This window comes from Lepeophtheirus salmonis, chromosome Z (genome assembly GCF_016086655.4).
Source record: "Lepeophtheirus salmonis chromosome Z, UVic_Lsal_1.4, whole genome shotgun sequence".
Lineage (NCBI taxonomy): Eukaryota > Metazoa > Arthropoda > Copepoda > Siphonostomatoida > Caligidae > Lepeophtheirus > Lepeophtheirus salmonis.
The window spans coordinates 13,275,510-13,290,332 of NC_092584.1; the positions used below are offsets into that span (position 1 = coordinate 13,275,510).

Here is a 14,823-nt window from a genome sequence, read left to right on the forward strand (position 1 = left end):
TTTTTTATTCTAAGTATCAATAGTTTTTTAAGGATATTTATAGATCGTGTTTTTCTTTGACAAATAATGTAATTTTAAATTTTATCAATATACTCTATAGAATATGACATTTCATGAATTTCTATTAAAAAAAGTCTGAATAAAATTTAAAAAGAGGATGAGTGGATTATTATATCCTTTATTTTTTGAATATTCTATTATAGTTATTTTGATTATCAAAATAATGCGAGCGGGATAAATAATAAGAGATCGCACAACGGCTTTGCTTAAAAATAGTTTACTGGAACCTTTATCATAACTTCAGCTAAATAGCTTCTGGACGAATATCTATTACTATGCCACGAAGGTTAATAAAATATAATATAGATCAAAGTATGAAGTGGTCTTAAATTATTGCATACGAATGTTTTAAATTAATTTCCCTGCTACACAAACACATTAATGATGAGTAGTTGTGTGAGTAAAAAAGAACTTGTCCAAAATAATTACTCTCAGGGGTAGAGAAGAAAGAAGTTGAAGAATTGATCTGCAGCAAAAGCCGGGCCGGCATAGGAAGCTAGCTGCTCTAAGGCTATATCTAGCTAGCTATAATAGCTAGTTAAATTCATTTTATGTAAATGACCTTAAACGTAAATAAAGATAAAAGAACCGTAGCCTTAGGTTTGAGTTTAATTTTATAAATTAATTCTAGAGTGGAGCTCGAGGAGGTGGTTGAAAATGGTGAGTGAGAAGCGGGGTCGATATGCAGAGGCATCTGATAGTGACGACACGGATGATTCCCTGGACTCAGGACCTCTAACCCGTAAAAGGGGCGCCGCCCTGGCCAGTAACGGTTCCATGAGCCGTAAAGGCCGAAAGAAGTGCAGTAGTAGCCAAAACAATAGTTTCACCGGTGGACGTAAATTGAACTACAAATGTATGGGTCATTGGAGAGAGGATCACCAACAGCCCATCTTTGGAGTGGCCATGAATCACCATCTGGATGATCCACGTGTGTTTGCCACTGTGGGCAACAACAGAGTGACTGTCTACGAGGCTTTGAGTAACGGGGATGTGAAACTCCTTCAAAGCTACGCGGATCCAGACGCAGATGAAAACTTTTACTCAGTGGCTTGGTCCTATGATCCCTCTGATGGAAAACCTCTTTTAGCGGCCGCTGGCTCACGAGGCATCATTCGAGTCTTTAGTCCCGCCACCATGAATTGCCTCAAACATTATGTGGGACATGGACAATGCATCAATGAGCTCAAATTTCACCCTAAGGACCCTTGTCTCCTCCTCTCTGTCTCAAAGGATCACAACCTTCGTCTCTGGAACATCAAAACGGATCATTGCATTGCCATCTTTGGTGGGGTTGAAGGGCATCGAGATGAGGTTTTAAGTGCGGATTTTGATCGCTCTGGCGAATATATCATGTCTTGTGGGATGGATCATTCCCTCAAGTTGTGGGACTTTAACACTGATCATCTCAAAAAGGCCGTTAAGCTCTCCTATACACACAACACACAAAAGTTGAAAAAGAACTTTCCAACAGAGCTCTGTCATTTCCCTCTCTTCTCTACCCGTGATATTCATCGCAATTATGTGGACTGCTGTCGTTGGTTTGGAAACTTTATTCTCTCAAAATCATGTGAAAATACGATTGTCTGTTGGAAACCCGGACCTCTGGATTCCATCTCCATCAAACCTATTAATAACAAAGTCAGCATCATTCACAAATTTGACTTTAAGGATAATGATATCTGGTTTGTACGTTTCTCGATGGATGCGGATCAGAATCTCTTAGCTCTTGGAAATCAAGTAGGCAAAACTTATATATGGGACCTGGATGTGGAAGATCCCTCCAGCACCAAGTTTACAGTACTATCTCATCCTAAATGCAATGTCGCCATTAGACAAACTTCATTCAGCAAAGATGGGGATATTTGTATATGTGGATGCGATGATGGAACGATCTGGAGATGGGATCGGCAGAACAGTGTTTGAGGAAATGCTTAAAATCCTTTTCCTCTGCGATTTATACCTCATCATTTAATGAAAGCACACTGCCTCTAATTTTTTATATACATAAGTAATTATCTTTCATAACAAACACATTAAGGCTGATACATTATACAATAGTTAGTTTCTTATTTTTAAACAATACTTTGTACTAATCCTCTCTTTATCGGACGATTAATATTGAAATACAAATAGGATATGATTTCATTATATTTATTTAATTTAATCAAGACATCAATAATATCTTCATTTCGAATTTCCCGCTCGTTTTAAAACGTCATTGTGTAAACTCTAACCACAAAACCTCGTCCGTATTTTTGTGTGTGCTTAAAGCAACGGTTCTTGAACCTTTTTAGTTCAAGAACCCAATTTCAGAATCTCAATAGGAAATACTCCCTCACAGATTTTTTTCATTCTTACAAGTTGTAATAGATGTAGGAGTTGTTACTTGTATAAGCAGATATTATAAGTTTGGGGTTTTTTTTTGCCTTAAAATGCATTGTTTAATTCGACTATTTGTCATTCTAACCAACTATCAACTTTACATTGATACTATCATTTCATTTTGAGCTATTAAAATTACTTGGTTATTATGTATTTATAAGTATTATAACTTTGGGCAATTTGAGCTTCATAATGTGTCACAGAATACTTATATTTATTTTAGTAATTTGTATTAAAACAATCAAATATGACACTTTTAATAATATATTAATGATACATGGAATATATAAATTATTCATTTCAAGTACTTTAAATCTTTTATTTAAAATTATTCGTTTAATTTTTTGGTTCCAACTTGTTATAAATATATAGTTTAATCTACCAGGAATTTTTACGACGAGGTATCAATTATCATTAAAGGCAGTCCTACTCAAAAATGAAATTTTGGATTCGTAACTCAATTCAACTCTGAGTAATTACATTTTTAGTACTCTATATTTTTTTAAATGATTTATGTCTTCCATAATTAAATAGTTATTTTTGAAAAGAAAATCAAAGACCAACAACCATAAATATATAAAGTCAAAAACTTAAGTAATTGTTAACTCTTTTTTTATGTAACAAAAAAAAAGTATTAGGTAAGATTTGTTAATCTAACTGCGTGAACGGACTTTTAACCGAAAACAATTTTGCCGAAGGACCATTTGGTACAACTCCCCGAAAAATTATATATATTGATATATACGATTGTATATTTTAATTTAAAATGATTTATTATATTCTTTTATGATCATTATATAAACACAACACAGTCGTTTTTGGATCGAATGAAGAGGAATAAAAAAAAGCAAGTTCTATATGGAATCACTTCTACTTTATCAAGTAATAATCATTCGACATAATGAATAATTATTCATATTGGAAAATACTCATGAATTGACGATAAGTTCTCACATGCTATTCCAATTCGACGATCAACATTATTTTATCGACATTTTCGATGGTCCATACTACCAAAACGGGATCCTTGGAACCACTGTTTTGCTGTTCCATTCGATACTGTATTGGGTCCCTAAACAGTACCATTTCTTTGGCTGCCTGCTCCGCCTTTTCATCTTGGTCGTATTAGTGATACTGAATAATCAATCGAATTTTCTATTTTTTTACTTATATTTCGGAACGTTGTAACCCACGACTGGCTTCACCAAACATAAAATTGTAAATGAACTTTTTTTTTAAGCGTACGCTTAACCTTTAAGCATAATTTTAAGCTTTTTTTTTGCAATGTATTGATAATGATATCCACTAAAGGCATCACACGAAAAACTCTCAAAAATGTTTACTTACCCAAATACAATAAATATCATTTTTCGGTCTAATGTCCCAAATGGCACAAAAATTTCCGTTCCGCAAATTTTTTAATTCAGTAAAAATATTTTTGCCAAATATTCCTATATCTGCTAACTGATAACTTTTCAATCATGTATTATACTTGCCTATAATTACTTCGGCTTATGATATATCAATGACAATAAATTCATCAACATGCGAAATTCTTCCTCCTTAAGACCTCAGAGTTCCGAATTGGATTAAGTTACGGATCCAATATTTCATTTCTGAGTCAACTACCAATTTACCAATACAGTACCAATTTTGTTTCCTCGTGGAATGACCCATATATACATATGTTGTGTACAAATCGCGTTTTTGTACGAATACTAACAGATTGTACAAGTTGCGATTTCTTTGTCTTCAATTACCTGATTGAATCATTATAACACCAACAATCTTGTTTACTAAAATTTTTGGATGCCATCATTTCATCTTGAGCAATTAAAATGACTTGATTATTACGTATTTACAAGTAATATAAATGAGGAAATTTGAACTTTAAGACGTGGCAGAGACTATGCATTTGAGTTTCATCAAAAAAGTTAAAATTACTCAGACTTGTTATGTACAAGTTGCAAGCATAAATGAATAATTATAAATAAAAGATTTTCAATACTTGGGATGAGGATAATTCAATCATTGAACATTCCAATGATCAATGGTGTAGTTTTTGACTACATCGATACAAATTACTAAAATATAAGTATTCTATGGCCCGTTATAAAGTTCAAATAACCATGTTATTATGTATTTACGAGTAATACAACGGTGGGGATTTGGACTTTATAATGTGCCATAGAATACGCCTTATCAATTAGTGATGCTCATCAAAAAAAGTAAAGTTTACATCCGATCTTTAATATATTTCAACATCTATGAAATATTAAATTATTGCATTATTCTCATGAGATCTATAATTCAAAACATTTCATTTACCATTATTATTCATCACATTTTTTGGTTGCAACTTGTATGCGACATAAGATTAAATATTGATTTACCATATGATAATTCATATAAATTATATATGTATATGTTGTGTACAAGTTTCAATTGATTTGTCTTAAAATGCATTATTTAACTACAACATTGGTCATTCTAATTACTAACTTTTAATTGATAAAAGTAAATATATTACACATAAGTATACATTTTATTCTGAGCTATTAAAATGACATGGTTATTATGTATTTATAAGTAATATAACCATGCCAAACATAGATTTTGGTAATTTGTATTAAAATAGTCAAAAATTACACCATAAATATATCGATAGATCATGCATATAATATTCAATTATTGTATTATCTCCAATCCAAGTACTATAAATCTATTTATTAAAATTTTTCATCTCATATTTTGGTTATCTTTTTTTTTATAATTTGCTCATACAAATTACAAGTTGTACACGACATATATACGGATAAAAAGATTATTTTTTGCAATGATTTTTAGCTGTCTATATATGTACTCATTTGGCATTTAAATTACGTTTTAGTTAGCCATGAACCTCTTCATTTAAGACATTAAATTATATAAAAAGGCTATAAAACTATCATCACTTGTGTTTTGTATACCATTGATACCTACATAATTATTTAAAAGGTGAGGCATGATTATATTTTTGGCAGAACGCTTTCTGCTCTTCATTTGATATATTAATTATCTAATAACTTATTAGTAATAACTTCTATAGAAAGAAATGTGTTGTTTGCGAACTAAATGTCAGGGGAATTCCCTTGCATCTAAATGATGCAGTTATAACTAGTGTGATTATACTTATAAGGCTTACAAAGAAATATGTACTGGGTGTATCCATGACTGAGGAATAAGTAATTGAATTCCATTAAAACTTGACTCATATGTAGTCATAAAAATATAGTACATAATTGAATGAATGATAATCATCACAGCTCTTTATCATCATTTCCTAAGAAATTCGTGAGGTTTGCATAACATGACATGGTATAGCTAGATAATTCTACTATTTATATTTTGATAAATCAAGGTAGTCCTTTTTATAAATTTATTTTAAGGTAGGTTTACAAACTTTTTAAGGCTATACCTGGTGGAATAGAGAAGTATGTAAGTGTGTGGCTTGCTTGTGAAAGAAAAAAAATATTTTCATGCCCCCCTGACGTAACTAATGACATTTATTCAACCAGATTCCAATCATCCAAATGTTAATCAATGACTTTATATATTAGGTACATAGTTTTTCTTATTTTAACCTTTTAATATCTTTGATTGTAATTAATAGCATCTTCGAAATGGATGCATTGTCCTATCGATGTGGTATTATTATGATGGTAATTAGGTACTTGAATATGATGACTGATGAAATAGTTACGTTCTTCAATTTTAGTTTTTTTTTGTTCATCCTTCATGCAAAATACTGGCATATTTTTATTTCGTCATTAATTAATTAATATTTATAATTAGTATTCCACCAATTTCATAACTAAGAGTATCCTTTTTATTCTATATAATCAAGGAGCACACTTCAAGGATAAAATACGAAGTGTCTTTAAAAGAAGTTTCTCTTCGAATGAGAGGGCATTCACCTTTACAAAGCAGCAATAAAAAATGTATTTTCGTTATCATTTTGTACATCTATTATGAAGTTCTTACAATGATTGTTAAATGTATTGAAATATTGCCCTTTACTAGTCTTATGAAGTAGACATCCATTACTGCATTGCAAAGGATCTTAATCCCAAAGTCAAAACTATATATACTATTGACCAGTTATGCACCCAGCAATTTGTTTGATGTTCTAATATTTTGTCATATAAATTTGTTTGTAGTCAAAAGTATGTATTCTAATTAATTGATTAATATAAATGATTACTGTATTAGCATTATCTACGAAGAGCAATCTCATGATTCTAATATCCAATTAAATTAATTTAAGACAACTTCTTTTGATTGGTTCAAATATCGGGTTGGGTGATTTATTATATAGAAAGCACATAATTAATACTTTGAAATAGTCGTGTCAGCTATTAATTATAATTAAATGTATCATTTGCTAATTTCTGTCATAACAAACTAAATACATTTACTTATTAATTTACATATCATATTTTTGGTGCATAATATGTTTATAAAAATATTAATGTCTCAGATATTCGGATTTCCTTCGCAGCATATTATATATTTAGGAAATTAAATTGTTCCTATGAAAAAACAAACCTCTTGTGTTAATAAATCTAATTAATCTTGGAGTAAATAAAGGTTATTCCAAGGTAACTAGAAATAGAAGGCCAGTCCAAATATGCGTAATTGACATACCTTGTATTTCTAGTTACTTTGGCTTGTTCTATTTAAAGATATTATTATTTCAATAGATGGATGTGTTCTAAATTGATTAAATGTCAAAGAAAAAAAAAGATTAAGAAACGCGAACATTCTCATTGAGTTTGAATTTCCATCACACCTTATCAATTTGATTAGTTTTAATTGTATTAACTACACAATATATCAAACTATATTTAAATCGAAGAACAGAAATGATGAAATTTGAGATATTTTTTTATAAGTACAAAAGAACGCAATAGCATCAATTGGAAACGAACGATTTTTTATACTCTCTTAGCCAATCCTTTGCAAAATATTTAAGTATAATAAAACTCTCCCCTGTTCTTCGTAGGAATATAGACAGTATTATTTGTACTCCAGTGCAAAACAAATCCAGGTAGCTCAAGTTATGTTCATTCTTTGAGTAAGGGGATCTGCTTATTCCATCATATAGATATTGCAGGCTCACAAGGGCGGCTCTTCAAAAAATGCGTTACATAACACGGCACCTACATAGTTAGAAGAGTTAAGTTTAATTAAGCTTTTTATTGCACTTTTTTTTTATTTTATGACTATTATTTTCCGTATATAATAATGCTTGAATTGAAACTCTTCACAGCTTTCTAAAAATAAGTGTATTATTATTAAATAAGTTTATAAGATGTAATTATGTTACTAACCATTCAATTTAGAGAGTGAATAATTTATAACTCAATGATATACTTTTTTATATTATAAAAAACACAGCGTTAATATAATTATAATCATAATAATTAATTAATACACATATCGATAATAATAATGACATCAAATACATATTTGGCGTAATTAATTAGAGTAGAGGAATGCATTTTATGAGGAAGAAGAAGAAGAAATTATATGATAATTAATTGATATATAATAAATATGCAGCTTGAAAAAAAAATGTACATAAAATTTAAGAGTAAGTTTAGGCCTTTAAGGGTTTGATTCCTCTCTTGGAGGTCCATTCCAAGACTTGTTTGGGAATTTCTACCATAACTTGATAGGCCAAAGAGGCTCTGTCCCAGAAGATGTCTCCATTCTCTGCCTTCTTGACATACTTGGCCATTTCAACGAATTGGACAATATCTCTGGCTGCCACGTTTCCATCTTCATCCTTGAGAAGAGCATCATCGGAGTCGAGCTCAATCATGGATGAGAAATCAGCAGAACCAACACCGATGATAATAATACTCATTGGGAGATTGGATGCCTCCACTATGGTTTTCTTGGTCTCTGCCATATCAGTGATGGCACCATCTGTGAGGATGAGTAGCACGTAGTATTGTTTTCCGTCTTGATGAGACTGAGCGATGGCTTTGATACGATTAATGCATGGAGAGAAGTTGGTTGGGCCGTACAATTCGACAGCGTCAACAGTGCTGTAGTATGCATCAAGGATACCTCTAACACCCTCACAGAAAGGATTATTTTCTTTGAGGTTAAGGAAGAAATCATGTGAGATCTCTCCATTGGGAGGTAGTCTGGCTCCAAATCCAAAAGCTGGGAACTTCTTGTCAGTGTCATAATCTTCGATAATGTCACCGACTGTTTGGATGGCGACAGTATAGTCATTTTCACCTTCATCATTGCGGTGGTGGAGTGAGAGTCGTGAACGGATGTTACCATTGGAAGCTGTAAAGTCAATTGCAACAGAGAAATTCATAACCATTCCACCTTGGATGAAATCCAAAAAGGATGGGGGAGAGTCATTGTTGAAGGAGATAATGTTAAGAACGCCGGAGTTGGTGTACTTCTTCTTTTCCTTCTTCTTGGGATTAATCACCTCAAAGGACCGCTTATTCATCATTTGACTGACGGAGGTCTCAAACTCACCAATGAAATCATGTTTGCCATTAGAGGAGTAATCGAAGACATCGATTTTAAGGAGACGGTTTAACTCTCCATCACAGAGGTCATTGAGCGACATACTGAAAGGCTTCCAGGTGGGGTTGAGATCATTTTTAATCCATTCACTCTCATAGACCTTCATAAAGTCAGTGGCAGAGATGCTCTTGCTAATGTGGAAGAAAGGATCGCTCTTACCAAAGGTATCCTTGTTCTCCAACTTGGAGGCTCCAAATTGAAGATGAAGTTTACCGATGGAGGACTGCTCAGAGGAGGCCTCTTTGGCAACAATGATCATAGAACCCTTTCCCTTTTCAATCTTGGCCTCGATACCACGAGCGTTAACGATCTTACCCAAGGATACATCCACGTACCCCAAAAGTTTTTGATCTTCTACCTTCTTCTTGATGTTGTCAACATCCCAAAGCTCAAAGCGAAGCTCTTGTCGCTCCTCAAAGTTGTAAGGAACAACGATTTTCTTCATAAATTCAGGGCTGAGACAGTCTTTGATCTGCTCCGTCCGTCCAAGCTCTTCGAATTTGTCAACGCCTGTCTTTTGCTTTACGAGGCAGATAGGGTCAGACTTAGACATCATGTCCTTGTTCGTGATGTCCTTGCATTTGACGGACAATTCCACGGTTGTGGAGGGCTTTTTCGTGCTGGAGGAACTCATCCTTTAAAAGTGGCAAAACAAGGAAAATTGAAATTAAAACAATGATGGATATGGTTACTTATAACTAATTGTTAGTTATAAATAATAAAGTACATATTAATAAATCTATTGACTCAACAGCAGGAAAGAGTCGCGAGAAGCAGTGAGTTGGAGCCTTACTTAGGATTATTCAGTTCAAGAGCGTCCCTGTGACTTGGATCAATCAAAGATGAATGACTACTAAACCCTATTTAACATTGCTAAAAAAGGGGAGGGAGTCGCGACTGAGGAGGGAAGGAAGCGGGGGCAAACCGAGGCGGCAAGTCAGGTTTTTAATATTTTGCATAGCGACATAGTCCTAACATCGGTTAGGCAGTTTATAGGGAGCGCGGAGTGAGGAGAAGAGAGCAAGGGAACGTGCTAGAAGTACCTACTTTTACATGTTCTGTTCTTCTCCTGCTCCCTTGCTTAGAGTGCGTACAGGCCTTTTCATGGAAGATGAGATGATTCATCAAACATAATCTCCTGGGCAAGATAAAACATTTACATAGTACGTAACATCACCACCCGCGTATACACGGCCGTTATACCGGCTAAAACCAAGCCAGCTATTTATAACTGTCTTCTCATTCCTTTCAAATATATAAAATATTGTATTACATATTAAGCTCAATTGCTTATGTAACTTTTCTAGCCATTCCCAGAATTGAATTTTTTCTAGGAACAGCTAGAAAAGAAAATAAGGGCTTGCTGAATTGTATTAACCTATTCATGCCAAAGGACCTCTGATGATGAAATTAGCAAAACAAGGCGTTTCTTGGAAGTCAAACCTTCATGTTCTTCGAACTGATATATTCATATGAATCAATGACGACGAGACATTTGCAGTTTCATTAATGATTACAATTATACCAATGCTCAAATTAAAAAAGAATCCATCTTCACCCTCAGATTTCCAATTATTTTCTTCTTGCACAGTACTACTAGCAAAACTATAATTTTAATTTGTGAATCCATAAGCTTATTTCCTTTTCCCTTTATATAGTGATATACATGGTATAGTATAATTTGCAAGCTCATCACTTTCCTTCTTTATATACATACAAAGTGATCTTTTCCTCATTTAGGGGTATATTTTTTAGCGACTCCATGAACAAAAGGAGAAGAAGAAGAAGGAATTAGGGGACTGACTGCTTAGTGCTAAAGCGTTAAAGTTACTTTAACGCTTTACTTAGTGCATGACTTACATTTTTTTTCTTTTCTCTTTTTGAGCGAGTTTACTAGGTATTTGTGTGGTGAATTCACTTTGTGTCTTATATATGATGGAGACGTACTTACTACTCACTTTCAAAGTTACAACTAAAGCATTAAAAACAACAACCAAAGAAGCGTAGCTTTACTTTCGAACCACTCCTTCCTTCAATTTTCTCTCTCACTCCCTATCTAGCTGTCTTTAAAAAGTTATAAAGTCATGATGACATGATATATATTAGAGTTAAAATACCATTGATTTTATATTTTCGGAAGTACGATCAACAATCCCATTGTTAGGGAAATCTACCATGTGTTGACCAATCAAATAACATTATTTTTCGGTTATAAATAAAGACCAATCCTGTATAATTTATATTACTGTGGCTGCAACTTTATATTATATTAAGATAGAATAAAATATATATTGCATGCTTCGAAAGGACTTTCTCAGAACGCCAAACCCATCCTATTTTTATTTTTGTTTCCAAGGACGAGTGCACGCTTTGTTCTCAATGCGTACAGTATATTTATACGTTCTATAAATAATATATTTTATTCTTTGGGAAACAGCGATTTACGTTTTTCAATAAGTATCATTTTCACTGACGTCATAAATTGTATCATGATTGAAGGAGATGTCATCTTGGGGGATCTAAGTTGATATTTTTACTACATAAAATGAACAAATTCCCAATAAATTTAAATTACCTAAATGGCTTTAAGAATGATAAAGGACTTAACACATGCATTTGGATACTACTTTATACAAACTGTTATTTGAATATGATCAAAGTAATCTGTATATATATTGCAGTTATAGTAAGAAATCCGTTAATATGTAAAATAACTGAACTAGACCATTAATGTGCAAAATAAAAAGATCATTAATGCACATAAAAACTAGCTAAAAGCTTGGCCTATAGAATATGAAGCATGTCGACAGACCTTGATTTAGAGTCAACACCCTCCATCAAATCAGGGATACCATCCACTGTAACCCCAGTTGACATCCCGGCTCACGGATTGTATTGCGTGCAAACGTTGAACCTAGAAGACTATAATTTTGCATGGGTGCCTTATTCTACCTATATCAAAAAGACAAAACTGTTTTTTGAAGCACAAGGAGACGTTATAAGGGATTGAGTTATCAATCAAAAAGTAACTGGCGTCTTAAAAAACAACTATACGAATAAGGACGTTTTCATTAATTTATTCAAAATCAAAAAAGTTATGGAAAAAATAAAATCGGTGAAAATTGCAGTTTCGTTTTTCTCAGGTGCCAAAAATTGATTTCCAATTAAATATTGGATTCGTAGATTAAATAGAGTTTGTAGAAATTTTTCTGGAGATTCTTTTGTATAAAAGTTTAACGGATAAAAATTAATGTTGAACTAAAATATCTGTCCTTTTCTGGATAAATTTTCATTTTTTTCATTAAATGTTAATGGCTAAATGGCCTTCTCCTATAGACAATTTTTTATAGATATATGTTGGTATGTTATTTGAATTTCATAACACTTGCGTTAAATATTAATAATAACGCATATATTCCAGGGTAGCTGCATGGTTATATTTTGGGGAAGGGTTGCTTGTTGGATCTTTTTTTTTTGGAAAAAAATTACAAATATTAATTTTTTTTAAATGACATAAATCCACAGTTTTTTAAAATAAATTAGATTTTTTGGAAAACAATTTACATGAATTAAATTTTAAATATGACATTTCCCGGAGATAATTTAAAAAAATATAAAACTATTCACAGAAAATTAAATATTTTGAAAAAAAAATTTGAAATTTATGTTCTTTTTTTTTGTTGTCCTATTTTGACATATAAAAGTTCACTATTTTCCTTAATATTATGGAAAAAACGTATTTCCTTGTTATAAAACTTGTTTGTTTTTGCTCCCAATTAACTTTGATCCCGCCGTCTCTTATATGTATACAGTATTTGTTCGAGGGCTTATCGTGTACTTTTGAGATTTTTTTGAACAAAATGAATGACAGTTGATCTAGAAAAAAAAAATGATATCTCACATTATTTGAGACCGAAAAAAATCAGTTCATAAATTGGGACCGAATCAAAATATGTCTACAATGTCAGAGCGGAAAAAAGTTTATTGAAATTAATATTGAAAAATGTCATAAAACTTCCAAGTATGTACCTTCGTCAATATAAGTACACCTGTCTTACGCCTACATAATCCTAAAAACAATATATTTTACGTACTCTTATGAAGCATAACTGAAACTGTGTTTTTTTTTCTTTATAAGACATAAACATTAGTTTATGCCTTTGGCATTTCAATAACTAAGTAAGTGATCCCCACTTGTATATGTCTATAGATGCACTAATAACTTGAGATACGAGGGCTTGCATGTTGAGAGTTGCTTTAAAATGTTATTTCATACAGTTATATCCGTAGCATAAACTACTTTAACTTATGAGTTCTGCTCAAAAATAAATTAAGCTCGTATGTAAAGATGTTACTGCTCAGGTTATGTAAACAAAATTAAGAGCATCTGTTTCACAAAATCATTCCTTTTTATGCATTTTAAGGGAATGAGCTTGCTTATAAGTTATACGTGATGTGTAGTTCACGAACTTAACAACTATATGAGCCGAATTTCCACCAATCAAGAACCGTCTTAGAGCTTCTTCATGTGTGGGGGCTGTCTGGGCTTTAGCCTCTGCCCTAAATGAAGGCCTTTTTACTTTTTATTAAAACAAATTTCCTCAGGATGACAAAATTTGAAGTAAAGACAGAAGGAATATTCAGCCTCTAAAGCTCACCCCTGTAGACGCCCCATGCGGACAACTTTGTAATTGTAATATATCTATTAAAGTAACAAAAAAAAATCTGAAGAGCCGTTTCGGTACCGAAAGAGCCGGTTCTCTAAAAAGACTAATAATTCCCATCACTATTGCTTATTAGTTCTTGAGGGATACTCCCTAAAGCGAAATGACTTTCATCCTCTAGCAAGGCCATTCATAAAACGTATTTTTATTTACATCAAATATCACCGTACACATTTAAGACCCCAAGGATATTATGATAAATGAATGAAGGAAATCTTGGAATCATATGTAGATATTACATGTTTAAGAGTATTAAATGGTATGTACAATTTAATATATTAGACTGTTTCAGAATTACAGTCACGATTTGTATTGTTTCAGCCCTTATTTAGGACTAAAAACTGCAGTCCCGTAAAGTTCATTATGGGTCCAGTACAGTTCAGTCCTGCATATCAGTCCTAAAACTGATTAAGTTCGGCCCTCGATTACGTCACTCAACTTTATTTTTTAGTCACTTCTAGTACTGAACGTCCGAAGAACCGATCCTACCTAAAAACTGAACTGAAATGGACCGAATAAGTAAGGACTGACTTAACAAAAGCCGCAATCGAATTTTGAATGGAAGACATCATCTTCTCATCATTGGGATCCATTCAAACTAATGTATAGATTGGGGACCCAAAATGGGTAGCCTGTACAAGTTTTCCCTCACGTCATACTTTATTTTTCTATCTCGAAATTGGAGACAGCAACAGTGGAACCTTCTAATTCAATTATCCTAACCTTTCAATAAATAAGAAATACCTTCCGTATATCAAGCGTAGGAACACGAAGTGAAGCATAGAATATATTCACGGAGGAAGAGGAGAAGGATCTCTACTTTTTCGAGTTGTTTGGTTGATTAGCACTTCGAAGGGTCACAAAATATATATATAAATCCTAAAGCTGTATTTAATTAGTATTTGATGAGGATATTAAGTTTCTTTTTTTTATAAATATCTATTGTTTAGTTAAACATTAAATATTTTACTAGAAACGGAATTTTAATGATTGATTCACAAATCCAGGAAATATGAATATTTTCCTCGGACAGTCCAGGGTTAATAGAAATACA

General features: G+C 32.5%; 2 protein-coding genes across 3 annotated transcripts; one reads left to right on the forward strand and one right to left on the reverse strand.

Moving 5' to 3' along the window:
- Positions 1 to 605: 605 nt before the first annotated feature.
- On the forward strand, positions 606 to 2,208 carry LOC121130276 (polycomb protein EED). The gene has a single exon (XM_040726037.2). It carries the CDS (start codon positions 718 to 720, stop codon positions 1,984 to 1,986), a length of 1,269 nt encoding a protein of 422 aa, XP_040581971.1. The 5' UTR covers positions 606 to 717; the 3' UTR covers positions 1,987 to 2,208.
- Positions 2,209 to 7,852: 5,644 nt separating this feature from the next.
- Positions 7,853 to 10,699, reverse strand: LOC121130055 (copine-8). Of its 2 annotated transcripts, XM_071893784.1 has the most exons (3): positions 10,424 to 10,662; positions 9,839 to 10,290; positions 7,853 to 9,680 (listed from the first exon to the last, which is right to left on the reverse strand). In XM_071893784.1, exon 3 carries the CDS (start codon positions 9,677 to 9,679, stop codon positions 8,087 to 8,089), a length of 1,593 nt encoding a protein of 530 aa, XP_071749885.1. In that variant the 5' UTR covers position 9,680; positions 9,839 to 10,290; positions 10,424 to 10,662; the 3' UTR covers positions 7,853 to 8,086. The 2 variants fall into 2 exon arrangements, with proteins under 2 accessions (XP_071749885.1, XP_040581685.1); XM_040725751.2 differs by having other exon boundaries at positions 9,839 to 10,699.
- Positions 10,700 to 14,823: the final 4,124 nt, after the last annotated feature.

Excerpts from the sequence above, each read along its gene's own strand:
- LOC121130055 (XM_040725751.2), bottom strand. The coding sequence starts at position 9,679 with ATGAGTTCCTCCAGCACGAAAAAGCCCTCCACAACCGTGGAATTGTCC.
- LOC121130276 (XM_040726037.2), top strand. The coding sequence starts at position 718 with ATGGTGAGTGAGAAGCGGGGTCGATATGCAGAGGCATCTGATAGTGAC.